At 41.1% G+C, this 27,584-nt stretch overlaps 2 protein-coding genes across 4 annotated transcripts; both read left to right on the forward strand.

Annotated features, from left to right (window-relative positions):
• Positions 1-25: 25 nt before the first annotated feature.
• Positions 26-17,215, forward strand: FH (fumarate hydratase). Of its 3 annotated transcripts, none has more exons than XM_058423327.1 (10): positions 26-44; positions 7,302-7,436; positions 8,171-8,281; positions 9,660-9,836; positions 10,646-10,828; positions 11,785-11,950; positions 13,706-13,909; positions 15,769-15,896; positions 16,311-16,464; positions 16,999-17,215. In XM_058423327.1, the coding sequence occupies exons 2-10, from the start codon at positions 7,398-7,400 to the stop codon at positions 17,139-17,141; spliced, it is 1,305 nt and encodes a 434-aa protein (XP_058279310.1). In that variant the 5' UTR covers positions 26-44; positions 7,302-7,397; the 3' UTR covers positions 17,142-17,215. The 3 variants fall into 3 exon arrangements, with proteins under 3 accessions (XP_058279310.1, XP_039922429.2, XP_058279316.1); XM_040066495.2 differs by lacking the exon at positions 26-44 and adding an exon at positions 1,082-1,215; XM_058423333.1 differs by lacking the exon at positions 26-44 and adding an exon at positions 1,640-1,658.
• An 844-nt stretch (positions 17,216-18,059) lies between these two features.
• CHMP5 (charged multivesicular body protein 5) lies at positions 18,060-27,421 on the forward strand. The gene is made up of 8 exons (XM_040080622.2): positions 18,060-18,200; positions 22,050-22,154; positions 22,891-22,937; positions 24,488-24,581; positions 24,665-24,736; positions 25,735-25,843; positions 26,226-26,338; positions 26,822-27,421. Exons 1-8 carry the CDS (start codon positions 18,132-18,134, stop codon positions 26,870-26,872), a joined length of 660 nt encoding a protein of 219 aa, XP_039936556.1. The 5' UTR covers positions 18,060-18,131; the 3' UTR covers positions 26,873-27,421.
• Positions 27,422-27,584: the final 163 nt, after the last annotated feature.

Below are 27,584 nucleotides of genomic sequence, written 5' to 3' on the forward strand. Positions count from 1 at the left end.
GTCAAGAAATAAATGCCCCTCTTTTTGCTCTGACAACAGACTGAGTGAGTATAATTTTTTTTGTGTCCTCTAGCGACAAAGTAGTTATTTTTTGTAGTGTTATACTGGTTTATTGAATGAAAAAAGGGACTTTCACTACTTCCTCTGATATAGAATAATATTGATAATAATATTACCCAATCTTTATTGTCTCTGGAACTTCTGAAGCCATTTTAGTGGCATGTGTATTTCCCAGACTCTTCTCAGAGGAGCCAAGGGGCAAAAAGACTTGCCCAAATATTAAAGTTTACAAGACTCGAATTCAGTGTGCTTTTAGTGCCAGGATGTAACTTGTAAGGCATTAACAGAGCAGTTTCTGGGAGCATTTCTGTGAAAGACCCAGTTCTTGGAGGACTGAAGGGTACCTATGCAGACTGCAATGGAATGAGGCATTCTCTGTATTAGACACAAAAAACCCCAAACAAACAAGAAAAAATACAAACAAACCCCACACCCACAGTTTTCTTCACGGCTGAATGTTGGCTGCTTTTGGGAAAAAACCTCAGAATGTTGGAAAACCTGAAATGTTGGAATGTTGCTGCTGCTGGGTGGAAAAATTGAATACACCTTTCACTCTCGAAGGGTTTCTGGACTTTGCACCAGGGAGAGATGTAGCGCGTCGGAGCACTGCCTTAGGCCGGAAGTAAGGGGGGCTACACCTTGACTTGGCTTTTTTTGATAAAAGGAGCCTTGACTGTCATTAGGAAGGAGGGAGTAAGGTTTTACCCATCTTTGAAAAGGCTACAGTAAGGCAGAACAAGCTCGTACTTTTTTTTTTTTTTTTTTTTTTTTTTTCTTTTTCTCTGGTGGAGAAATCGCTGCTGCAGCTTTTCCCGCTGCCCTTCGCCCGGGGCGGGCGGGTTTTCCCAGATTTTCCCAGGCCGGGCAGAGCCGCCCCGGGGCCGCGCTCAGGGCCCGCCGCGGCTCCAGCAGCCGCCGATTGGCGCAGCGCAGCCTCCGGGGCCGGGAGCCGGCGGCACCGTGACGCTCGTCCGGGGCGGTCCCGCCGCGCCTCCCGCCCCCGCGATGCTCCCAGCCCCCGCCACCATGCACCGCTCACTCCGAGCCTGCCGCCGCCTCGGCCGCTCCGCAGGTCTCCTCCTGTCCCGCCCGCCGCCCCCGCTGCCTCCCGCCACCCTCGGCCGCTGGATCCCGGCGCCGCCCCGCGCCGCCATGGTAAGCCCCGGGCGGGGAGCGGGGAGCCGTGACCTCTAAGTGCCACCGCCGGCCGCCGCCGCCCTCGCTCCGCCCCCGCCCCGCAGGGATCGGGGAGCGGGCGGTGACGAGGGGAGCGGCGGCCGCCGGCGGCATCGGGGCTTCAGCGCCGTGTGTTGCTCCGTCGGCAGCGCGCCGGCACCGGGAAGACGAGTCCGCCGTCCTCTGCCGGGCTTGTGCGACCTTTTCCCGCGTCCCGGCTCGGCCCCGCTCGGCAGCCGCTGCCGGGCAGGCCGGGGTGTGCAGCGCGGAGCTCTCCCGTGGCGCTGCCCGGCCTGAGATTCACGGCCCAGGCGCGGTGCGGCCGGGCAGGAGAGGTGGTGCTGCAGGACCTCCTTCACAGAGCTGCGCTCTGCGGCAGCTCCTTCCACAGGAATTTCAGGCGCTTTCTTGGAGCTGTTGAGGTGCAAATAATAAAAAGCTGTATTCTTACGGGAATGGGAATATTCGTCACTGGAAAAGCTTTGGGCCTGCCTGAAAACTATAGAACTACAGAGAGCTGCCCGGTACTTCTAGTTGGCATCATTAGTAGATATTCCTGTCTAATCAGTTGATTGTCGGGCTCAGATGCGAGCGGGACTTGATTGTTGCATGCGGTTCAGCACAGAAGCAGAAACACTATTTGGATAAGGAACTTCAAGTCTCAGTACTAACACGTTGGATGTTGCATGGAAGTCTTAGTCTCAGGGGTATCTTTGTGAGTTCAATCCTTAAAACGAGGTAATGTAGACTTAGAAGAATCTCAGCAGGAGATTCTGTGTTTGGGATTTTACTGATTCCTTAGCTTACTAAATTAGTTAATAAATTTATCTACAACACCACTTTACAGTCTGTAATATTGATGAAGGTGTAAAAAATAGCATTTGATAATATAAGCTTCCCAGCAAATGAAAAAACTTCACGGTGGGTGAAACTTCGTAAGAAAACTGGTGCCAAACCACTGGCCTGTTGGATGGTTCCCTTTTCTATTTTGCCGTTTAGTATTTTCTGAGAAAAACATTACAAATCAAGGCCTTCATTCATTTGCTGAAAACTTGGTATTTATGAGTCTGATCTGTAGTCTTACAAGAAAGAGATGTGTTTTGCTCTTTGCAGTCCTGTGTGTGTTAAGAGTTCCTTGAGTTTAAATAACAGCACTACCTAAAACATCCCTCAGTGGACTTGGAAGTCAAGCAGCTGTAGAATTACTACAGGAAAAATTCTGTATGTTTTTATGTAAAAGAGGAGCCACCAAAAGATGTACTAACCAGTATTTAAATTAAAAAAAAATAGCCACCCAACAAACCCAAGCCATCACTTTCTGATGTTTGTAGAGATTTTCTCAGTAGCAGGAGTTGTTTTAGAATCCATTATGTATGTAGATACAACTAAATATTCATGCTGTCCTGGTATGTTTATTGTGTTGCTTTTACTTAGAGCTAAATTGCACAAGATGTTTTACATGGAATTGTCATAACAGTCCTCTTGTAGCTGAACATTGTAAAATACTTGGGTTTGGGTTCTAAAGGGTAAATTACAGATTTTTGTGACTCGAGTTATGTTATTAAGAGGAACTATGCTTAAAAATGGAAGCATTCTTCATCTGCTAAAGGAGAGCAGTAAAACATAAAGTGCACATTCTTATAGCTTCAAAAGACTGCTTTTGACATGCTAAAAATGATGGTTCTTTGAATTGAAATACTTATATCCAAAAGTCACTGCATCCATAAATGCGAATGTAATTTTCCACAGGAAGCATTATTGAGGCAGTTCTGCCGTTTGAGTATCTCTGGTGTTTTATGGTGCAATCAGTTCTGATCAGGTCCCTGCAACAAGGCAGAAGTACATTTCTATTTGCCTAGCTGTAAGCTTTGGACTGTGTTTGGGTTCCAGGGATTTCGGAGAGCTGAGCACACCTTGTCAGGCCTCCTAAGGAAAAAAAAAAAAAAAAAAAAAAAGAAAAAGTTTTGCAAATGTGTGGAACAATAGTTGTGAGCAGAGCTTTGCTTGTAGCTAGGATAGAAATTAGGTGAGCACAGGAGCTCATGTTGGCTACTGGCCGAGTTTCGAAGTCTCCTTTTGGCTTCTCCTGAGGTCCAGGAATGGGAGAGTAGAGGGCTGATGGAGTAGGTTGTTGATGGTGCCACTGATGCACCATTTTACAGCTAGTCCTCTGAGTCAGGGGGTGACTGCAGAAACCACTTTGCATAGAGGAACTGGGACCTTCAGCACATAAAGCTGCTCAAGAAGTTGAATATTATTGTTTGTTACATTCACACTCAGACAGTGGCTGCTGCATGCTGCTGCACCAGCCTGAGAGTAATGACACAGGTCAGTTCCTTCAGTCTGCATGGAAAACATCACTTGGCTTTTTTTACATGATGGCATCTGTTACACTAGGAATCAGCAAATGACATTCTTCTTAAAGCACCTTACCCTGTTAACTTCATTGGAATTTATGAGCGGGGAATTGGCTAGGAAAGGGTGTTTTTTTTAATAATGATTTCATTATTGAAAGGTACTTGTATGAGGATGTTCTGATCCTATTTATCTTTGTTTCACCATTGTTGACATTGGAATTATGTAAGTTTGAGGAAACAGTTGTGCAACTGCTAGCTTTTTGGTCTAAAAGGTTGCACGTAGTTTAACTTTTTATATTGTTTGAGGGTGAATACTTTCAGTTATTAAACCACTGGGCTTGGAGCTGGGCTTGGAGCTGAGTGAGTTCTGCTTATCCAGCTCTGCGAAGGCTTTTACAAGGTGCCCAAATGTCAGAAGCAGGGATTTGAAAGACAGTGAGTCAGTGATCCCATCCTTTGGAATATTAATGTACACACATGTATGGTAAGACCCACAAGCATCCCAATTAAACATTTTTGGTAGTGATATGCTAAAGAAGCATTTGCTATATTCTGTTTCTTGTTAGTGTGTAAATGAATGCCAAGTGACTCAAGCAGGACAAAGGATTAAAGAACATAGGAATGACTTACTGTTCCACGTTAAGGTTTCTGGTTTTGAGGAGTCAGTGCCGGGGAGAGCCTCAGCCAAAACACAAGATGTGCTATTGCAGACCCTGACAAATCTGTGATTCTCAGAGCTGTTGGATGAGAATCTGCCATGGCTGATATGAGGAAGGATGGGCACGCTTTGGTGCAGCCCGAAACAGAACTGAGTTTAATGAGCAAAACAAGGAACAGTGATCCAAACTCTGTATGGGGGTGCATGGAAAGGGCCAGGGGTTAGAGTAACTTTATACAGGGTAAGGTTTAGGTGGAGTCTGAGGGATAGGGTCCAATGGGGTAAACACGATAACAGATATTCATAACACTGCAGTAAAAATAAAACAATCATGGGACAGAGACCAGAGAACTTTCTAGTCTTATTAACATACAGAACTCCCATGAAGCTTTGAGGGTCAGATTTCTCTCACCCTAACCAGGGGGATTTTTCCCACAGCCTTAGCTCAGGGATTTCTTGAATCCCAACAGTGTGGGAAGCGGGATAGCCATGTGAGTGCTAACCATTGTTGTGGGCTGGGCTGCAGTTTCTTCCAGTTCACAGGCACCACCTCCTCTGAAGTACCAAAAGTGAGCAGGGCTGGTGTCTCTGGTATGTGACTGATGGTCCCTGATGGCAGAGTGTCTCTATCTGGCTGGGAGTGATGCTTAGGACAGTAAAGAGGCTATGACACTTCTCTCTGCTGCGGCTTGCCGTCCATGGTGATGCAAACCTGGGCAGGCAGAAGGTCAGGGCTGCTGGAGAGGGTGTTCTGGCCAATACCCAGCTGTTCCTCTGTCCAAGAACACCTAGACCCACTGAAGAATGAGCAAATAAAATGAAGAAAGAAGAGAGAGGAACAGTCTAACTTCAGAAGTGGACTCCTAGGGAAGAGTACCAACTGCGTTGACATAGATTATGCTTTCCTCATTTTCTGACCCAAATTCTTTATGTACATAGCACTGCTGAGGCCACACCTCAAGTGCTGTGTCCTGTTCTGGGCCCCTCAATATAAGAAGGTGCTGGAGTGTGTCCAGAGGAAGGCAATGAAGCTGATAAAGGGTGAGGGGCACAAGTCTTGTGAGGAACAGCTGAGGGAGCTGGGGTTGTTTAGCCTGGAGAAAAGGAGGCTTGGGGGGACCTTAGCACTCTCTACAGCTCCTGAAAGGAGGGTGTTGCTAGGTGAGGGTTGGCTTCTTCTCCCAAACAGCTGGTGACAGGATGAGAGGAAATGACCTCAGGCTGCACCCAGGGAAGATTCATGTTGAACATCAGAAAAAACTTGTTCACTGGGAGGGTGATCAGACATTGGAACGGGCTGCCCAGAAAGTGGTGGAATCACTGGAATTGTTTACAAAAGAGCTGGCTGTGGCACTTAGTGCTGTGCTTTAGTTGACATGGTGATGTTTGGTCAGAGGTTGGACTTAATGGTCTTTGAGGACTTTTCCCATCTTAATGATTCCATGATTTTCACATCAGGGAGTTTCCCGAGTCTATGATTTGTCTATGTAATAACCCAGTTTAGATCTTTCTTCTGTGGGCTTATCTTCCCTGAAGTCTTGTGAACTTCTTGCATCCTCAGCATCAGCTGGCAAGGAGTTTTTTCAGTCTATGACTTGTGTGAAGAGCTGCTCCCTTTCCCTTGCTTTGAACCTGACTCCTACAAGCATGTTAGGGCTCCTGTGTCTTGTATTGGAAGAGACAGTGAGCAGTTGCTACTGGTTATACCTCAGTTTTCCTTCAATCCCTGGGTTATCTTTTCTTCTGAACAAAAAAGTCACTTGTCTTGAGACATCTGCTCCCTAGCTTCTGTCAGCTTTATTTATTGCCTTTGAACTCTTTACAGTAATAACATGTTTTGGGGATGAAAGAACCAAATCTGCACAAAGACCTCAGACTGTCAATGTATCATGGTGGCACAGCAGTGTTCCTGTTTGTATCCTCTGCTTTTCTTGATAGTTCCACATTTGATTTTTGTCTTTCACTGCACTGCAAGACTGACTTGACTCTATTGATAAAGAGGTTTACTTCCCAAGGACTCACCCCTGAGGGTCGTGGTTATGTCAGGAACCCAGCATTGTATATGTATATACCCTGCTTACAGGGCTGAGGTTGTTTTACTCTAACCATGATAAAGAAATGAAAAAGACTACTCCCTCTTCCTGAAGGTAATGTCCTCTCCTGGGAAAGGATGAATACCATTCTCACAGAAGATTGTGACCTTGCTGACCAAGGTGTGGAAAGAGGAGGAGTAAGCTGTTCTTGCTTCTTGCCAGTTCCCATAATCTTTGTAGAGCTGCATATGAATGTGATCACATCATCACAAATTAATGGGCTGTTTGTTTTACAAAAAGTAAAGAATTACTTTTTTGGAGGTCTGTCAGCTAAAATTAATTTAGCTGTGCCTGTGTTAGATAATAACAGGTGCTGCTAGGTGGATACATGACACAGAAATATTACCATACATAAATATTGCACAAAATATACCTAGATATAGTTCCTTTGTGTTGCGCAGCTAGGGAGCATCTGTGTTCCTGGTTTATTAGGCTAGAAAGGATAATTAATGGTCAGTAACTTGGTACTGGATTAGTCTTTTCTCCCTTACAGTATTAAGTGTCTGGTGCAGTGTGAATTTCAAATAGGAATTATGTTACATGTGTGTTGATTACGTGGATGCTGCCTGAATTCTTACCATGCTACTGCTTCAGCTGGGTTTTAACAAAACACCCATTCTGTAAATTGGGAACTAAGATTCTTTAAAAAGGAGAAATAGTCTAATCAGGATGAGGTTTCATGCCCTGGGCACCAAGGCCTTCAGCTTTGTAGTTGCTGCCTGTCACCAGGGTCAGCTATGGTACACAGTTCGTGCTTGTGGCTTTTAGTGAGACAACTGCTCAAACTAGAAAAATGTCTCAACTTTGAAGATATAATTAGAAACATACCTGTGACTAGCTGCGTGTCTTGGCTTTGTATTTTTTTCCATCTTCTTTTTCCTGACTACCTGCTTTCAAAAAGAATATACTGATTGCCAGTGTTTTTTTGTTGTTTTTTTTTTTTTTCCTTTTCTGTAGTCTTCTCAAGAGGCTTTCAGGATAGAGTATGATACCTTTGGTGAGCTGAAGGTCCCAAGTGACAAATACTATGGTGCTCAAACCGTAAGGTCTACAATGAACTTCAAGATTGGAGGTGTTTCAGAAAGGATGCCAGTAAGTAATTCAAATCTGTGCTCTTCTCTAGAGTATGTTGTGTATGTGAAAGTGAATACCCTCTGAATACCTTCTTAGGCTTTTGCTGGAAGTGTGAGCAATTTTGAATTTTAATTAAGTGTAGAATGTATATTTCATGGCAATATATTATTCCGGTAGAAATATTTCTTGTTGTATTTAAATAAATTGAATAGTGCTTTTGAATAATTTTATGGTGTTGCTTTATTTTTTAATAACCAAGATGAATAGAAATCTGTCTTTCATCTTTACGAAGATGAAGAAGCAAATGCAGTAGTTTGATGTAGCATTTATGTAGTTTGTTATTGAAGTAGTCTAATATAGCACGAGTTGATAAAAACCTGATTTGTCACGTGTAGATGTGCATAGGCCATTAATGTGCGTGTGCTTTGTCATATACTGACTCTCCATATAGTGAAATCTGTCAGCTTTCCCTCAAAAGGCTGTTTTAGGAATGGAGCCAGTTCGATTCTAATGCATGTAACTTCAGATAACACAGAGCACACCTGGGCTTGTAAAACCAGCTGTGTGCTGCCCTCTGGACTGTTTGGAGGAATGGTGCTGTCAGTGGGTGCCTAGGTCAGATGACTGGATTGCTCTCCTGCTGGATTTAAGATCAGAAGGAGTTTGATTTAGAACTAGGCATGCACTATAAATTGATGTCATGTCCTTTGGGGGAAAGAAATTGTGTGTTTAAACTTCCCCTTGTGTCTCAGGTCCAAGTCATAAGGGCTTTTGGCATCTTGAAGAGGGCAGCTGCTGAAGTAAATCAAGACTATGGTCTCGACCCGAAGATTGCTAAAGCCATTGTACAGGCGGCAAATGAGGTAGGAACAAGCTGTTCAAAATACTGCAGCTTGCACTGTACTTCTGTTCAGCTTTTCACAGGAGGTTGGGGGATTGCATTTCTCAGATTGTTAGAGGAAAGCGTTTCCTGTTAGTAAATCTTGTTCTCCAGAGATCATAATATAACATTTTGCTATTTTATTTCTTGCATGTAAAGAAATGATAGAATGTTCAAATGCATGTTGATGAATGCCACCCAAGTACAGTGAGTTGTGAGTGACCATTATTTGAGGTGTGATAATACCAGGTGTTTTGGTTTGAATAAATCAACAGATTTGTTCATCTAGAAGGATTTTTAACAGAGTTTTCTTGTCCTGACTAGCTTAAAAATATTTCAGTGGTGGCAGAAGCTGCCACTGTAGCACCTTAAGTCCCAAAACCCAATAGATTTGGAGAACTCCAGAATATCTCCAGGCTCTTCTTCTGGTTTCTAGGGTTCCCCTAGTTAAAAGTGGAATGGAACTTTTGGTGGATTAAGGCTCCTGAGTTTAGATTCATAAATTCTGAAAGTTGTTTGTGGCTTTCTTTATTGTGTTCTAAAAACAGCCCTGCTATGATACCCTTTCTCTCACCTCCAAAATAATTTTCTAATACAACTTAAACAGAAAGAGGAATCAAGTTACTCTTGGAGGTGGGAATGTTGCCCCTGTGTAAGATGGGAAATACAGAAGATCCTTTCTTGAAAAGCGTGATTGCAGGAGGACTGATGTATCCTCATAATCTGATTGTGTAGCCTCAGAATTTTGACAACAGCTCCTTTGTTTTTCTGGGGCCAGTCTGTGTGGGGGTGATACTTCTGAGCACAGCTTTTGATACTATCACAAACACATGTTTAGAAAACTCTTACTGTGTCGAAGATTCAACAGGCTCCAAAAAATTTTGATCAAGCAGGAGAGTACCTTACAGGAAGGAGGTGTTTGATACGTGCAGCCATCTACTGGCTTCATTGATGCACCATGTAATGTCTATAGGTGTAAGAGGTCTGGAACGTCCCTGTATGGAATTTCTTTATTGAGAGATACCAGAGTCTAGTTACACAGAGAGAAGATGTAACCTGAAGTACCTTTTAAAAATATTTTCTGTCCATGCCTGTAGAACATGAAAGCAAATTCTAAATATCTCTGTATTTCACAATTCAGTGGTTTCAAAAAGCATAGCAAATGTTTTTTTCCCTTTTAATATCTGATACTGCATTAAAACATCTTAATTATTCTAGTGTAAATCCACTAATTGCTATATGTAGATAAAAAATATAATGGAGAGCATAATTTTAATTGTGGCAATAAAATTTTCAGGTTTATGCTTTTTTTTTTTTTTTTCCCTAGTGGAACAATTTTTCTCTGTTTTTTTCCATTATAGGTAGCTGAAGGAAAATTAAATGATCATTTCCCTTTGGTGGTGTGGCAGACTGGGTCTGGAACTCAAACCAATATGAATGTTAATGAAGTCATCAGCAACAGAGCAATTGAGATAATGGGAGGCACACTGGGAAGCAAAAAGCCAGTGCATCCCAATGATCATGTTAACAAAAGCCAGGTTGTTACACTTGTTTTATACTGCTTTTAATTTCAAAAGTTTTGTGTCTTTGAATTGTGAATTTTGAGTTTTATTGTATTTACTGTTTAGGTTAAAAAAAAAAAAAAAGTTTTGTGGACCACTTTGGCAGCAATTTTCTGGGGTTTTTTTTTTCAGTTTAAATGAACTTTAAGATGATTTTCAGTGACAGTATGAGCTTTTCAGATTAGAAATTTTGAAGTCATTCATGATAGATAAATTCACACATAATGTATTAGGCAGTGGTAGCCTTGTGACAACCACTGCTACATTCTTAAAGATGTTAAATATAGGTCCAGTTTCTAAAAGTTTGGTAGACATTTTTATTATACTTCTCTCTTAAACTTCACCTACCTTGAAGGAAAGATTAAGCCACTGATTTGGTTGTTTCCCTTCCTGATCCTTTGTGCTTACTCAGTATTCTGTGAACTATGGATTTAATATTACTAAAGCAACATGTGTGTTTTGAAGTCACCTACAGTTCCTCTAAAATTATCTGTCCGTTTGTTAGCCATCTCTCATAACTACTATAGTGATTCTTTTTCTTTTTTTTTTTTTTTTTGTCCCAAGGTTGTTATGAACAGTCTATTAAATTTAACTTTGTGTGGGTGTAGTCATAAAAAGTTGATTTATTAATGAGAAACTGACCTTGTGGAACACCCCTAAGTTGCTTACTCTTAGTTTAGTTTCTAATAGTTTATGAGATAAAGAGAATAAAGCCATACATGTACATCTTACAGCAACAGTGATGAAAAAAGCTTGTAAATTAATCTCTTGAATTTTCTCCACAGAGTTCAAATGACACTTTCCCAACAGCCATGCATATTGCTGCTGCCCAGGAGGTTAATGAGGTCTTGTTACCTGGACTAAAGAAGCTACAGAATGCACTCGAAGGGAAATCCAAAGAATTTTCCCAAATCATAAAAATAGGGCGCACTCATACACAAGATGCTGTTCCACTTACACTTGGGCAGGTAAAAAAAAAAAAAAAATTAAAAATTATGCATTTCTTTGAAAAATTCAAACTTAAGGGCACCTAAATTAAGTTGATAGTTTAGGATAAAATATAGGAAAATGGCTGAATCTCAGCCTGAGTATTTTCAGTCTGTTCTGGAGTTCACTGGATATGCTGTACTCTAATACATGCATCGTATTTTTTATTAATTTTTTCCATATGTGTTTTATTTCTAACAGTAGTAAAATATTAATTATTTTTAAATTATGTTTCATTACCAGATACCACAGCACAGTTTTTCTGTTTACACTGACATTATAGGGAAGAGGCAGTTGTTGTTATAATCTGTAAATTTATGTAAACTATGTTTTGCCAACACACAAAACTACTGAGTATTGTGAATGAAAGTTTGCAATACATAATCTTGTGTGTATAAATGTGTACATATATATAAAAGATGGAAAATGTAATCATATTGTCAGGAATGGCTTATATTACAGTAATTTATTAAGGAATTAAACTGAATTGATAGAAAAGCAGGGAGAATTTATGAATTTTTTCCAAGAATGCACAGGTGGGGTTTTTACTAAGTAAAATTAAGTGAACAAAGTCCAAGATCCATTTCTCTCTGTACTTTGAGAACATTAATGTAATCTTGGAGCTGATTTACTATGGAATCAGATCCTCTAAGTATGCAACTAAGATAAAGTATGAGAGAAAGATGCATTATGTATATGCTTTTGTATATTAAGATTTGCTTAATGTATAATTTTTTGTAGCATGGGAGCAGTCCTGCAATAGATGTATACTTTCCCTCTTAATGAAAACATGCTCAGATTTAGCATTTGGGTGAAGTTTAGTGCCTTCAGATTTTTGAAGGAATTAGTCAAATCATGTTAAAAATTTACAGTAATCTAGATGGTTATTCTTGATTGTTGTCTTTGTTCCTTAACTTTGTTCTCCTTTCTTTCAAAGGAGTTTAGTGGCTATGTGCAGCAAATTAAGTATGGTGTGGCCAGGATTGAATCCACCATGCCTAGGGTGTATCAGCTGGCAGCGGGCGGGACTGCAGTTGGCACGGGATTGAACACAAGAATTGGCTTTGCTGAGAAAGTTGCTGCTAAAGTGGCTGAACTGACGGGTGAGGAACGATATTCGGGAGTGAGTTATCAGTAAAGCAGTGTTTGTAACATGCAGTCAAATTCAAACGAAGTCTGTCCAGTTTCCATACTTCTCCTAAGCTTAAGCTGTATTTTTATTTTAACATGAAACTTTTGTTAATGGCATGTGTTACATGCCTTCCACTTCGGATTTTTCGTACAATGCATTTTTATAATTTTACTCAGTGTGTTAAAAGTGACTGAAATTATGTTGTCTATCCAAGGAAGCCTCTTTGGATATGGATACAGTTTCAAACTTCTATTATTAGCCCAACTATAATGCTTCTGTCATGCTCTTTGCTCCTCTGGCTCTCTTAATTTACAGTGACTTGGTGCAAAAGAAGGAAGAAAATGCTTCCAATGCCACTCTGGTTTTTCCATATGAAAAAATAAAAGTTAACTGTCTTGTTTTTTTGATTCTGTCTTTATAGATCTTAAAACTTAATTTACAGTGCAATTGAGTTTTTTGATCTGTAAACCAGATCTTTTGTGTCACAGTATCAGTTTTCAAAATGCCCCCCAAACAAATGTGTACATCTGTCATTTATATTTGCTGTAAAATCTGTAATTGCTTAGTGACAGTATTTTTGTTTCAATGGATCTATTAATCATTGTCTTTCAGGGGGTCGAGACTGTCTTGTACCCTGAAAGAGAAGTAACTTGCTGTAAACAACAGCTGCCAGGAGCAATATAGGGCATGTTTCGGTGGCATTAGGAAGCTCTCCCATGTCAGTGGATGTTTTGTGTCCTGTATGGGCAGGTTGTATGAGTAGGGCAGACTCCTGAAGTTCCTCATGCTCTTAGAGAGGGTGTTTTATTGGCAAGAACAAAAGGAGAAGTTTGGATGGATCTCTGTAACTGAGAAGGCAGCTGTGCAGTTCACAAGCCCATTGCAAATTGGGTGGGATTTGGTGTTTGTCAGGAAGTGCAAAACACTGGAAGTTACGGGAATTATGCTGCTCTCCTTTGAGCTGGTGCTGAAAGCTCAGATGAGTGGTTCTGGGTTCTGGGGGGGTGTGCAGAAGTCCAGCCCACAGTCTGTCCTTAGTGATGTCTGTCGTTTTTTACAGTCCCGTTCTGCTGGGGCAAAGGTCCTGAAGTACTTCCAGGGCAAAGTCCTGAAGAAATGTTTTTCATGATGGAACCTAGGCTTACATCTCAGTCATTTAATTAACATAAACAGAGCTGTTCCTTCCATTGCATCTGTGCTCTTGCTGTTGGCAGGCATCCTCCCAAGTCTGATCCAGCTTTCCCATGTTCTGGCTGGCTTACTGCTCCTTTCCATTGTGTTTACTTCTTACTTACCCTAATGCCTGCACTGTGCTGCAGAAACATCTATTTTTATAACTGAAAGCATCACAGCAATTAACAATCTAAAGTATCTAACTTGATTTAATGCAAGAAAGGCCTAAGTTGGGCTAACTTTTGAAAGATTATTGACATTCACAAAACACTGTGGTGCAGAAACAATGCTTAGAATGCAACACACTATGAAGGCTTGAAATTTGTACCTTTGTAGGTGGATGCTCAAATTTTACACTCTTCTAGATTTTATTGACTTTCCTTGTGTCTTTTTGTATTTAATTTACTTCAGGAAGTATGTTTTTGAAGAAAGCTCTAGAGGAAAGAGATGATAATTTTTAATTTTTTACTAAGCTAGTTATGTGTTTGATTGTCTGGTTTATGTCTGCAAGGAAGTGCTTCACTGGTTTAATGTTTACACCCTCTCCCTGTAGGTTTGCCTTTTGTCACTGCTCCAAATAAGTTTGAAGCTCTTGCAGCTCACGATGCTTTAGTGGAGCTCAGTGGAGCTATGAACACAGTGGCGTGCAGTCTGATGAAAATAGCTAATGACATTCGCTTCCTGGGCTCTGGACCACGCTCTGGACTGGGAGAACTCATCCTGCCTGAAAATGAACCAGGGAGCAGCATCATGCCAGGTACAGAGAACACATATGGAGAAAAAAAATGACCTGTTTCTTTATTTTTTTTGTTTTGACCACTGTCGCTTAACAAATGTTTACCAGACACCATCACAAATGTCAGTAAGTCCATGATTCTCTCAGGTTTTATCTACTGCTCTGTTTACCAAAACCTCTGTTCATAAAAATGTTTGCACAGTGGTGTGTTGGCTAGTGTATGGAGGAGAGTAGTATCTGTAGGAATATGGCTTTATTAATACAAGCATACTTCTCAAAGCTTTCTTTTAGAATTGGACAATCTCTACAGTATTTTGGTAAAGGCTTTTCTGAAATAATCTTTAATCTGTGAATTGTGCAATACTGTCATGTAACTTGACTTTAGTCTCTACTTCCTAGCGTGACTTGTGTTACTCACTCACGTTTTCCCTTCTGCAATGATCTCATTATATGGGAGGATAAGAAAGAAAGGAATAATGCTAGTAATCATTCCTTTTCTCTCCTAAAAAAAGTATGTACATATGAATATTGTACGTCCAAAACTATTCTAAGATTGTTCCTCCTGTATAATAAACTGTAAAAGAAACAGGTCATGAACACATCTGGCTCTAAAAAAGCAAACAGTGAATGTTCTGAACAGGATTGTCTAAAAATTAAATGATAAAACAAACTTGCTTGGAGGCCACTCTAACTTGCTGTGTTTGTTGGCTTTGGTGGGGGATTGTTTTCCTGGGTTTTTCTGTTTTGCTTTTTTTTCTGACAGGGTGTACTAACTTTATCACAAAGTAATTCTATCAAATCAATTCTTTCCTTGAGCTGAGTGAGATTTGTTTGTGATCTCCCAGAAATGCCAACTTTCACATGTAAAGACAGGTTATAACCTCTTGACTATTAAGAGCTCTGGTAATGAACAGCTGTTTAGTTCATGCACTTGTTGAGCTGTTGAGCTCATGCTCAGAGTCATGGGAGACTGCTGAAGCAGCGTGTCTTGGTTTGGGGACAAATTTGGGAGAAAACCCCTGTATAGGATCCCTCTGGGAAGCAAACCCAAGTGGCCCCTCCCTCCAACCAGTCCGGTAAAAAAACCTCTTTGGAGAAAAGTGGAAAAAACTATTTTACTAAACAAATGAAGTACATGCAAGTATAAAGAATGAATAATATGAAACAATAAAACCTCTCCTTCTGAAGTGAGATGGCAAATTGAGAAAGTCCTTGCCGTGGGTGTAGCTCGGCTCTCTCTCAGTCTCTCCTCAGTCCCAGTCTCTCCGGCGCTGCTGGAAAATGCCGAGCTCCAGGCCCCGGTGGGCCGCAGGTGCAGCCCCCAGTGCTCCCCTGGGTTTTCAGTCCAGAGCAGGTTTAAACAGTTCCAAGTAAAAAAGGGAAAAAAACAGTCCAGGGAATTTCTCTGCCCTAGCTAGCTGAAACTAACTAAAAGCAAAAAAATAAATCTCTGTCCTGCAGTCTCTCCAAGCCTCCGCCGAACACCCTGTCCGCAGAAGAATGTGGAGGAGTCAGGCAGTTTTCTCAAAACAAACTCTGCGCTTCTCCTTGCTCTTAGAACCAGTCTTAAAGGCACAGGACTCAATATACAGCACAAACAGAACAGATGGCTGGGGATACAAGCATCATAAAGTTACCCTAGGACACAGCCATAGCTGTTTTACAAATCCTTGCAGAAGATATTGGTACAGTACAGTTCATTTACTATCATTTGTGGAAATATTTTCTGTGGTGAGCCAATACAGATGAGTAAGACAAGTTACCTCTTACAAAATATTTTCTATTGAATGTGATTTGGTAAAAGGCTGCTGGTGGTTGGTTGGTTGGTTTTTCCCCTTCCCTCTCCTTTGGTGACCTTTTTCTCTCCCTTTCACAACCAGGAAAAGTGAACCCTACCCAGTGTGAAGCTGTGACCATGGTGGCAGCCCAAGTTATGGGAAATCATGTTGCCGTTACTGTAGGAGGAAGCAATGGACACTTTGAACTGAATGTCTTCAAGCCCATGATGGTAAGTTCATAAAGTTTTGCATATCTAGGACTTTTTAAGTAATTGTTTGTACAGTTAGATAACGTAGGGACAGAAAGAACCCTCAGTGAACACTTGAACACTGACAAGATTGGGGCATCCACAGCATCCCTGGGATACTATTCCAGTACCTCACCACCCTCACAGTAAAGAATTTCTTCCTGATATCAAGCTTAAATTCCCCTTTTTCTGTCTGTACCAATTGCTTCTTGTCCTGTCACTACAAGTCCTGACAAACTGTCCCTCTCTGCCTTCCCTGTACGGCCCCTTCAGATAGTGGAAGGAGAATAGCCTGTTAAATAGGTTGAAATTGCAGGGCTATGAACAAAAGTGTCAGAATGTGCAACTAGTGATATCTGAATTTAAAAATTGGCATTTCTTTCTTTTTCTTGCTAGATTAAAAATGTTTTAAACTCTGCAAGACTTCTAGGAGATGTATGTGTTTCTTTCACTGACAACTGCGTAGTTGGAATCCAAGCCAATACGGATAGGATCAACAAACTGATGAATGAATCTCTGATGTTGGTAACAGCACTGAACCCACATATAGGTAGGTTTAAGTCTCAAAAACTTCTCAGAACATACCAAAATATTTTGTGGTAACATTATTTTGTACACTTAATTTGTATTGTTGCAATGCTTGTGAGGCCACATCAGGTCAAAAGTTAATTTACTTCAACATCACCAATTGGTGTTGTAAAAGCTGTGTTCTCCTTGCAGTGGCCATGCCAGGGTATTAGAAAAATAACTGATTAGAGTCAAAAGGAGATTGAGAGAATTTATGTACCTCTTTTCCTAAATTATCATTATTAGAGGTCAAGTGAAAGATTACAGTAGAAGATTTTTTTAAAGGAGAAGGTCCCATAAATCTTTGATCTAAATTAATTAAGACCAGAATAACAAAAACTACTTTCACTTCAAGTAAGGAGTAAATGTTTGGTGTGCATTTCCTGCAAATTGAGTTAAGCAGTAATAGTAAAACCTAGCAAATAATTTTCCAAAGACCGTGTCCCACTTTTCTCTCACCTCTAACGAATCATCTAAAATTGCAAATGGATAACTTGTTGGGTTTTTTTTGTAACAGGATATGATAAAGCAGCCAAGATTGCCAAAACAGCGCACAAAGAGGGGACAACGTTAAAAGAAGCAGCTATAAAGCTGGGATTCCTTACATCAGACCAGTTTGATCAGTGGGTGAAGCCTAAAGATATGCTAGGTCCTCAGTAATTTCTGTAAAAAAAAAGAGAAGTGTTCTTAATATAAAAAAAATAAATAAAACAAATATGATATAATATAATCCATTAGTTGGAAAAGGCCTCTGACATCACCAAGCTGTGACTGAACACCACTGTGTCAATTAGACCATGGCACTGAGTGCCACATCCTTACTTTCCTTAAGCACCTGACAGTGACTCTACCACCTCCCTGCGCAGTCCATTCCCATGTCTAAGCACATTTTCTGCGAAGAAATTATTTTACTGTCCAGCCTAAACCTCCCCTGGTGCATCTCAAGACTGTGTCCTCTTGTCCTGTCACTTCTTGCCTGGGAGAAGAGACCAACCCTGACCTGGCTACACCCTCCTTTCAGAGAATTGTAGAGAGCGATAAAGGTCTCTCCCGAGTCTCCTTTTTGCCAGGCTAAACAACCCTTCAGTAGCTCATGGGACTTGAGCTCCAGACCCTTCATCAGCTTTGTTGCCCTGTCTGAGGGCTTGCTCCAACACCTCCATGTCCTTCCTGAACTGAGCGGCCCAGAACTGGACACAGCATTCGAGGTGTGGCCTCAGCAGCGCCGAGCACGGGGGACAATCCCTGCCCTTACCCTGCTGGCCACACTATTCCTGATTCATAGCGCGGTTTTGGTACACTTTACATGTTTTTCCTGCCGTTTTCGACAGATCGGCTCAGCTGGCGGTATGGGGGTGACCCTACACTGCGTGCAGGCGGGGCAGGCCCACCCAGGGGTGCGGTGAGGGACGAAAGCGTCCCCGTGTGCGGGGCTGCTGAGCCTCCGTGGGCCCGAGGGGCGGCTGATCCCGCCGCCGGGGAGCGGGGAGCGGGGCCGGGAGCTCGGGGCTGCGCTGCCGGGACGGCGCCTCCTGCTTCCCGCGGCCCTCCCTCCGCGGGGCGGGGCCGGCCGTGGGGTTCCGGGTCGGCCGGGAGCGCTGCCGCCGCCGCCGCCGCCGGGCCCGGGAGCGACTCGGAGGCGCCGCCGCCATGAACCGCTTCTTCGGCAAGGCGAAGCCGAAGGCGCCGCCGCCCAGCCTCACCGACTGCATCGGGACGGTGAGTGCCCGCCCGGGGCGCCGGGCCCGCTGAGCGCTGCATCGCCCGGCCCGGCCTGGCCGCCGCCTCGGCCGCTCTAGGGACGGCACCCGTGCATAGGGGGGGTCTGTGTGTAGAGGGGAGGACGCTGCGGTGCGTGGGCACAGTGTGTGTGGCCGTGTGTGGATTTGTACATCGCAGAACCACGGAGTGGCTTGGCTTGGCTTGGATCTTAGAGGTCACCCAGCTCCAGCCGTCCCTGCCGTGGGCAGGGACACCTTCCTAGAGCAGGTTACTCAGAGCCACACCCGGCCTGTCCCTGGGCACTGCAGTGTGCGGGGATACACGGTGTGTTTTGGTGAGCGTGTCTGTGTGTCCGCGCACCTGCACGGGGATGTACCTTGGTATGTCCATACACCTCTGCCTGCGTTTGTGTCCTGTGCCTAAGAGTGCATCCCATAAATGGGTGCACACAGTGAATGTGGAAGGCATGGCTCTCCTTAGATCCTCATGGATGTTCTCAGCATTTCCATCTGAGGACTCCACTGATTGCACTAGCTAACTCCTGCTGTGGCGAGGCAGGGGCAAGGAGCAAGAAGATCCTGTCTGATACAGAAGAGTGAGTTTGTCTCTTAGGGGTGAGTAGGGTTGCTGTAGGGCTGATGCCAAAGGTGTGTGCAGATGGACAGGGTAAGCAAGCTCAGACCAAGTAAGAAATGCTCAGGAAACATGTGGCAAAACACTTTACAACTGTTGTTGTGTTGGCCTGCCTGCAAAGAGAGTAAAAAAAAAAGTGTTAAGGTTTATCTTGTAGTTTCATAGTCTTTTTTTTTTTTTTTTTTTTACTTTAAACTTTATGAAGAAAACTAGCATGGTTTTGCAGCTTCTTTTGCTGCAACCTAATTTTAAGAAGTGAAGAAAGAAAATGGAGTTTCTCGAGTATTTCTGTCAGCAAATAAAGATCAGTAATGGTTGTGGTTTAAATGTAAGTTAACTAAGCTTTGTCATGGGAACCTGACAACAAACAGTTTCCACGGAAAAATCAGTTTTCCTCTCAGAAGATTTATTTTGCTACCCAGTGAAGAGACTCTCTAAATGAAATACCTAATATTTGTCGGTGCTGCCTATGCATTAGTCTCTTGTGTATGCCGTTGGCTGGTATGGGGAGAGAGAAGTGCTCATTATGTTTGTTCTGGTACTTTATCTTACTGACAAAAATCTGTATTGCTTTTTAGCAGGATTAAGCCCAAACATAACTCTAAATATATTTCGTTAGAACAGTGAATAGAGCATCTGATTGAAAATCAGGATTCTTTTTCCCATTGTTGCCAGTAAACACTCTGGTGGATGACTTGAACTCCAAAATCCATCTAAGTGCTTAAATTTGCTATTTTGGCAATATAAGTGGAAGAGAAGGAAGCCTTGCTTCTCTCACAACAACTAACTCCTTGTTAGATTTTTCATGCTGCTTTTGCCACGTCCAAGTTAATGTCCATTTTCTAATGTTGAGGTAAATCAAAAGAGAATTTAGATAGGTCAGCAGTCTGCTAACATCTTGTTCAGTTCTAGAGGAGTTTTGAGGTTACATAAAAGCGTAATTTAAACATTTTGGTTGGCAACACTTGGAATTTAGGCTTTTTTTCTTAAAAAATCCTGCTGAACGCAGTTTTGATCCTCTTCTAATTGTTTGCAATTGCACTCTCTGAAAGTTTGACTATGCAAGACAGAAGATTAACTGAAAAGAAGAATTTCAGGTTTATTTTATGCATGTGATGACTTCGGCAACCAGTGATGAGTTGTAGGGTGGTTACTAGTGGCTACTAGTGAGCATGGGGAGAAACGCTTTCTTTTGGTAGTTTGAGGTTTATGAATTAACTTTTTGTGCTGAGTTATATGCAGTAATTTGATTTGTGAAAGACTTCTCACAATAGTGGAGTTGCTAGGATAGGTCCTGCTAAAACTACAGACGTGATAAGATTATTTTAAATTACACGTGAATTATTTTTGAAGAGAGTTGTGTGAGATTTTAAAAAACTTGTACTATTTCTTTACAATGTTAAATCCAACACTGTAAGTTTGGAAGTTTATCTGCTATTGCTTCTGGGGTGTTTTCTGTCTTAGACACTTTGGCTCTACCTTTTTCAAGAGTCAAATTGCATTGTAAGATCTCTTACCATGTCAGTTCAGTAGAAAGTAGCCATTAAATGGCAGTTAGGAAATGTATTTGCTGAGCAGTGATCAATGCAACGTTTGTTAAAAACATAGACAACTCTAAGGCAATAATCATGCTTGTGTTTTGGATGTTCTTTCCTGTGCAGACAAGTTTAGTTATCTAAAATTCATTGCATTTTAAGGCAGGGGTTATTATGCTTGCTGGCGGAGTAGTGTCAGATGACTCAAAGCTGTCACGAGGCCGGTAGGAGGAAGGATGCACCAGGAAGTGAAGCATTAATAGTGTTTTTACTTTTTCTTCTTTTAAAATAACACTCTAAAATCATGGTTTTTTGGAGTAGTAAATAGGAAACATAGGAACAAATGGCTTGTGACAACATAGAAACAAATAGTTGTGACAACAGTGTTAAAACTCGGATTCCTTTTCTTTTGTGTAAATTGGGGTCCTTTTGTAGCAGTGAAATGTTCCTCCGTGCACCTTATTTATGAGTAATAGACAGAAGCTCTTCAAGTCCTAATACACAGCCTAGTTTTTTTGATAAATTAGATCCATTCTCCCATCTTTTGTCCAGTCTCATTTTCAAAAGCTGAGGTCCCCTGTCATGTGTGTGTGACATTTTTACATAGTTAGTCAATGTGGGAGGTTCTGTCTCTGTTTCCTGCGAGTACTGTTTGAAAGAGTCATTATATAAATAAACCAAGTAATTTTTTTCCCTGGCGGAGGCTGACCTCAAAGATGCAGTTAGCTGATGAAGATCTTGAAGAGTTGCCATGCTTTAAATGTACAGGAGTTTTAAAATGCCATTTTTTTTCCCTCTTTCTTGGTATTAGGAAGATATTTGGATAATAGAAAACTTAATAGAAATTTTTTCAATGCCAGCTGTGCCCAGGCACTTTAATGTCTTGTGTGGAATGTTCATATCAGATGTTGTACTCAGGATGCCTCTGGCAAATGCACGTTGCTAGCTTAGAGCAAGGTTTTTAAAGGGTCGTTGAAACACTGCAGTCAAAATCCACATAACAGTACATGCTTAGCCACACCAGTAGCAAGGCAGAATTGTAAATTTGCACTGATCTGTCTTACCCTATAATTGGAATGCCATTATAGTCTAATCCCTAGAGAGGCTCTTTGGAGTGAGAAGTTAATAAGCTTTATTTTGTTGTTTCCAGAGAAGTGCTAGGGTAGTCAGTTCATTTTAAAAAGGCCTTTTATGAATTTGTGTATGGTGTTAGAACTACCTGTACCCACGCTTGGTTATATAATTGTCATTTTTAACCCGCTTGTGGTGAAGGGTTAAAATGTATCCCAAATGAGAGCTCTGTGGAATGCCAGCAGGGTACACCTACAAGTTTTCCATTCCACTTTAGTCCCTGACACTGCGTGTTACCAGAAGTTCTGGAATGGAGAACTGCCTTGAGTGGGTTTGCAAAGCAGCAACCCAAAATGATGGGACCATATTACAATGACAGAGCTTCCTGCAGCCTCAGAGTGTTGTTTCTTGTGCTCTTTGCAGAAATTGTTTCACTTGATTCTGGTTCCGGATTCTCACAAAATCTAAGTTGTTTATAAAACCACTGAGTGAAGAAACAGTTCAGTTAGAAACACAACAAAATGGAGGCTGTTCTTTTTGTTGTCCCATACCTGAATAAAACCTTAATGAATGTTGTTTTCTTTGTGTTCCCCCTCACGTATTAAAGGTGGATAGCAGAGCTGAGTCAATTGACAAGAAAATTGCTAAGCTTGATGCAGAACTAGTGAAGTATAAGGATCAAATGAAGAAAATGAGAGAGGGACCTGCAAAGGTAAGAATCTTCTGTGGAATTTAGGCATGAGAGGATGTGACTCACGCTTGTTGTCATGTGGTTTAGCCAGTTCATCAAGTCCTTAAAACTGCATCTTGCCCTGTGGATGAGAGATAAGATCCTGCAGGATTATTTTTATTAGACATACATCTTTGAACAGTGTTTTCATTGGTTTTTATTTGTCCCAGAGTGTAATGTAATTCTTCCATGATAAGTGATTTATTTTCCTTCTTCCTCGTTCACAGAATTAAGTCTGGCAGAGAGGCTGTTTTGTTTGTAATCCAAAATAAAAAGTTCTACACTATATCTAAAGGGAGCGGGGCAAACCATTTTTTAAGGGGATGAACTTACAATATAAAATGTACCTGAAAATAAACATATATTATATAAACAGTATTGTTCAAGTACCTGTTGAAGTATTATTTTATGCTGACCATTAAAATGTGTTAATGAAAAACAGTTCTCATGGACTAAGATTGACATTTTATTCTCCTTACTGAAAACATAAATCAGAAGCTAGAAACTGAAAGTATTTTCTGTGAGAAGCTTTGTGTACTCTCAGTGTTTTGTTAATCATTAATGCAGACCAAATGCTGAATGTAACTATTGTTAAACTCTTGGCACTACTAACTGAGGAATCTTTTGGAAAACTTGAATCGAGTGCATTAGGTTTAGACAGTGTAATCAAGTGTAAAGTCAGATATTTTATCTAATGTAACGCTATTGTGTCTTTCAGAATACAGTAAAGCAGAAAGCATTGAGAGTGTTAAAGCAGAAGCGAATGTAAGTAGAAACCTTTCTCAGTATGTGGTTAATAAAAAGGTTGTTTTGTTTAGGGGGCGGTGGCACACATTCATTTCTCTTTCCTGTACTCTCCTGAGCATTCTTTAAGGAAAAATATTGAGGAAGCCTTTCAGAAGTATCTCCTTACATATTTTGCATGAGCATATTTATGATTTATCTGCCAGTATATAAATTTGGATTGGTACAAGATGACCTGAATGTGCTCGTTGCTACAAATATGTTTGGCTCCTAAACTTTCTTAGAGATTGCCTCATGTTATATTAATTGATTACTGTAAATTGTGTATTTGATGACCTTGCTCTGGTTTACTGGAAATTTACGTGTTCTCTGTGGACACCTTTGAGGACTTGAGGAGATGTAGTACATGTAATTATGTCTATGCAGAAACCTCCAAATGGACAGGATAGATGATCCTCTGGTCTGGTCTTGTCTAGTGTACTGTCTTGGAAGTGTCCAGCAACAGAGCTAAAGGAAAGACTATCAGAACATGGCAAGTGTTCAGGAATGTTTCATTGGAATATCTCATAGTCCATGAGCTGCAAATCTTAGAAGCTGCCTGAGCCAAAGCTCCCATCATCTTGTATCTCACGTCCCTCTGATGAATTGTACCTTTATGGACTCTCTCAATTACTTGTTAAGTATTAGTAAACTCTTACAATCCAAAATATGTGGCAAGGAATGTGGTACTTCAGTTAGATGTTGTGAGGAGGACTGCTTGATTCTGGCTTTAGGGTTTTTTTTCCTGGTTTTTGACTATGCTGCATGCTAATCTTCCTGAGTGGAATTACTGGGCCCCTCATAACAGGCTATTTTCATATCCCTCAGTCATTTCTTTCTGATCTTGTGGGACAGTAATAGATGCGGTCATTAATTGTCCAGAGGGTTTTGCGTGTCGATCCTCCTTGTCTTTCAGACCTCCTGCTTTGCATGTTAGAAGGACTTAAGGTGCATTTTTGTGCTTTCATTCTTTTGCTTAACTTGACATAATTTACATTCTTGATTTGATACAAGTTTAGCTTTGAGAAAGTTGATTTTTTAATTTGTAAAGTCTCTTTTCTCTATGGTTAGTCTTCAAGGTTTCCTTTTGGTACCATATCCTCCTCCTCCTCCCTGCCCTGAAAGGCTCCAGCGTGGAGCCACTGTGGTTTGGATAATCTGCTGACTCCTCCATTCTCTTACTGTGCCAAGCATTACTGAGCTTGGCATATATGTCTACCTTATAGTGATTAAACTTTTCCTGTATCCTCACCTACTTTGTCAGTCTAGGCAAATATGGTGTTGCTGTCAGTTAGAACAAAGCTTAGTTCAGGAATAGCTTTGTTGGCTTCAGGTACACAGAAATGCATAATGGCCAGATTTTTATGAAGCTGTTTATTCTGCAGTTGTGCATAGTAAGTGAAAAAAGACCCCAACAAATCTGTTCCTATCTTTAGACTCCTGCTGCTGGTTTTTCAACTCTTAAATTAGGAGTGTTTGTGGTAATAAATAGTGTAGTGTTTTAAAGCCATTATTTGCCTTTTTTTTAACAGGTATGAACAACAGAGGGATAATCTGTCACAGCAGTCTTTTAATATGGAACAAGCTAATTACACTATTCAGGCACTGAAGGACACAAAGACAACGGTACCAGTTTGTTTATTTCACACTGGTTTAATTTGTTTAATCTGTGATACGTCAGATACAAGGTTGATGTTTGACTCTTCTAGGTGGATGCAATGAAACTGGGGGTGAAAGAAATGAAGAAAGCTTACAAGCAAGTCAAGATTGATCAGATTGAGGTGAGTTTTTGCAGTTTTAATAATTAAAGAATAAAAATAATGTACTGAAATAATGGTGAGTGGGCTATGAACTTGAAGGCAAGATGATTTTATTCACATGAGTTTTTCTGCCTTTTTTATGGGACCAGCATCATAGTTCCTTCCTGATTTTTCTGGTACTGCACAATCAGTGGTTTGCCTTATTGTAGTGATTATTGTTTCCATGCTGAACTAATCTTTAATCTCTCCTTTCCTTGCACTTCATAAATGTTAGCAGATATTTCCTACTTTCTTTGTCCTTTTTTGTTTCCCCACACTAGTAATGTGCAGATTAGTTCTTTACCCCTCCCCCCACCCCAGTTCAAGGTAGTGCCTGATAAAAAAGAACAAAATCTAAAACAAAACAAACAAACAAAACAAAAAAAAAACACAAAAAAACCCAAAACCAAAAACCCAAACCCAAAAAAACCCAAACCCACAAAAAACCAACCAACAAAACCACCCCCCTTCACAGAAACAAAAAAAAACCCCGCAGCAAACTACTAACCAAACATCAGCAAGGGCTGGTCCTGACTTCAGAAAGTGCATAAAAAATCTGCTATAAGATTTCTAAATATAATTTCAAGTATGCTGCTCTTAAGCTCTTACCCAATGCCAGTGCTGAATTCCTTTAAGTTCTTTCCTATTCCGTCTTTTATAAATGGCCTGCATTGTAAACCTTTAGTATTGTTTCCTTATCTGTACTCAAGTACAGTGCCAGTAAATATCCTGATGTATCTTCTAAATTCTGCTGTGGCACAATGCAGGTTGTGCTTATTTTCCAGATGGTAGATTTGTCTAAATTTCATACCTTTTCTGCTTTTCAGGTACTCCTGTCCTGAATGTGTGTATCTTGACTTGTATTAATACTGCTTTAAAAAAATGGTTTATGCATTAAAAGAACTGATTGTTTTGTATGTTGGAATTACTAAACTGATTTTGAGTAAATATGGACCAATTGAAAATGATTCATGCTTCAGGACATACAAGACCAATTGGAAGATATGATGGAAGAAGCCAATGAAGTCCAGGAGGCACTGAGTCGTAGCTATGGAACACCAGAGATTGATGAAGATGATTTGGAAGCAGGTTAGGAAGGGGGAAGATGATTTTTTTTTTTTTAATATTACTGAATATAAAAACCATACTGTCATACAGTGAATTTTAATTTCTTTGGTCAAATGCTTTAAACGTATTTTAAAAAGCTTTGATAGCTTTTTTTAAACATTAAAGCTGCATTTCCTTTAAGTGAAGTAACAAGAGCATAGGCAAGCATGGAATACCTATGGAATGCTACCAGGCAGGGAAGAAGGTTCTTTCCAGTGTGTGTGTGTATTTCTGACTGATGACTGATGCTAAGTGAGTCTGAATGTAAGCATTCAATATGAATCCTCAGTCTGTGTAAGAGTAGCTTTTTTCTTGCAAAAGGAACTTCTTGCATAATGTTTCAACCAGCATAATTCAATTTCAGAACTGGATGCATTAGGTGATGAGCTTTTAGCTGATGAAGACAATTCCTACTTAGATGAAGCCGCATCCGCTCCAGCAATCCCAGAGGTCACTCCTACGGACACTAAAAACAAAGTGAGTCCTTTGCCCTTTAACAGCAAAATACATTTCTGTTTGGTTTGGGTTAATCACATTTGTGTTGGTGCTTAGTATTTGGGATCGTTAATATTTTGGACAAAGAAGTGTGCTTAATGTTATGTATGTATGGATGATAAATACAGAGTATTTGAGAGTACAGTGTACTGAATGCTCTTAACTATGTTTAAAATCACTAAAATGACATTTTGTCACTCCTATCAAACACTGTCAGCCTGCCAGTAGAATTTAAGTGTACCATTACAGCTCTAGTTTTAAAACCATAAGAAAAGCTTCTGTATGTTTGCTTTTGGGGCTTTAACAGAGCTTCGTGGTGAGGAAGAACACTGATGCTTTTGTTTTGATTCCAGCTGTCACAAAGTTGCAGATACAGACACTTTATAGAAGTAGTAAGGAAGATTCTGTGAAATGTTCTGGTTGCTGGAGAGTTGTTAACCCATCGCTTCTTTTTCTTTCCTACAGGATGGTGTATTGGTGGATGAATTTGGGTTGCCAAAGATCCCTGCAACATAAATGTTTCAAAAGCACAATGGATACAATGAACTATACTTTTTGAATTGTATTAAGAATCTTTTTTATTTTAAAATTCCGGAGAACTTGTCCTTCCAGTGTAACCTTAATATCACTACATCCTAGAATGCAATATGAGTGGCTGGTGGTGCTCTCTCTTTGGAGAAAGTTGTTCTACTACTGACTTCTGTTAATGGAAAATTCATCCCAGTTCCCTTCCATGGAAGCAGTCAGTCGGATAGGTTTTGATTTCTGTATCTTATGGACAGAGTTAAACGTGAAGACTAGTGGTGGCTGTCGATAGTTGAGGCTTGTTTTGACTTTGTACGTTACGTTTCTCTTTCTTGAGACTAAGACCGTACGTTGCTGCTTACTCTCTGTAAAATAGCTCCCTTATTACTATGCTTGTTTGATAAAAGAACCGAAAGCAATTTTTAAACTACTGCAGTCGTGAGACTTTTATGCGATTGTACTTGTAACCCTCTTGAAAACCGCTCGGGTTATCACTAACTTTATGTATTCCATGGAGACATAAAATCACGTAGATTAGCAGATCCCTTTGTGTGGCGTTTGTGGCGATGAACTCGGTCCGCAGAGCGGGGCGGGGGGCAGGTTATCGCCGTCACACGCACCGGGTTCGCCAGAGGCGGAGCCGGCTTTGGGATGGGTTAGAAGAGGTCCCGCTCACGCCGGGCCCGCCTCGGCCGCGTCCGCG

This window comes from Hirundo rustica, chromosome 1 (genome assembly GCF_015227805.2).
Source record: "Hirundo rustica isolate bHirRus1 chromosome 1, bHirRus1.pri.v3, whole genome shotgun sequence".
NCBI classification, from domain to species: domain Eukaryota; kingdom Metazoa; phylum Chordata; class Aves; order Passeriformes; family Hirundinidae; genus Hirundo; species Hirundo rustica.

Bases quoted from the DNA above. Each gene is read 5' to 3' on its own strand.
- FH (XM_040066495.2), top strand. From the start codon at position 1,087: ATGCACCGCTCACTCCGAGCCTGCCGCCGCCTCGGCCGCTCCGCAGGT. The intron at 1,216-7,301 runs GTAAGCCCCGGG...CCTTTTCTGTAG, and splicing joins CGCCGCCCCGCGCCGCCATG to TCTTCTCAAGAGGCTTTCAG. The intron at 10,829-11,784 runs GTAAAAAAAAAA...TTTCTTTCAAAG, and splicing joins TTCCACTTACACTTGGGCAG to GAGTTTAGTGGCTATGTGCA.
- CHMP5 (XM_040080622.2), top strand. From the start codon at position 18,132: ATGAACCGCTTCTTCGGCAAGGCGAAGCCGAAGGCGCCGCCGCCCAGC. The intron at 18,201-22,049 runs GTGAGTGCCCGC...CACGTATTAAAG, and splicing joins TCACCGACTGCATCGGGACG to GTGGATAGCAGAGCTGAGTC. The intron at 26,339-26,821 runs GTGAGTCCTTTG...TCTTTCCTACAG, and splicing joins CTACGGACACTAAAAACAAA to GATGGTGTATTGGTGGATGA.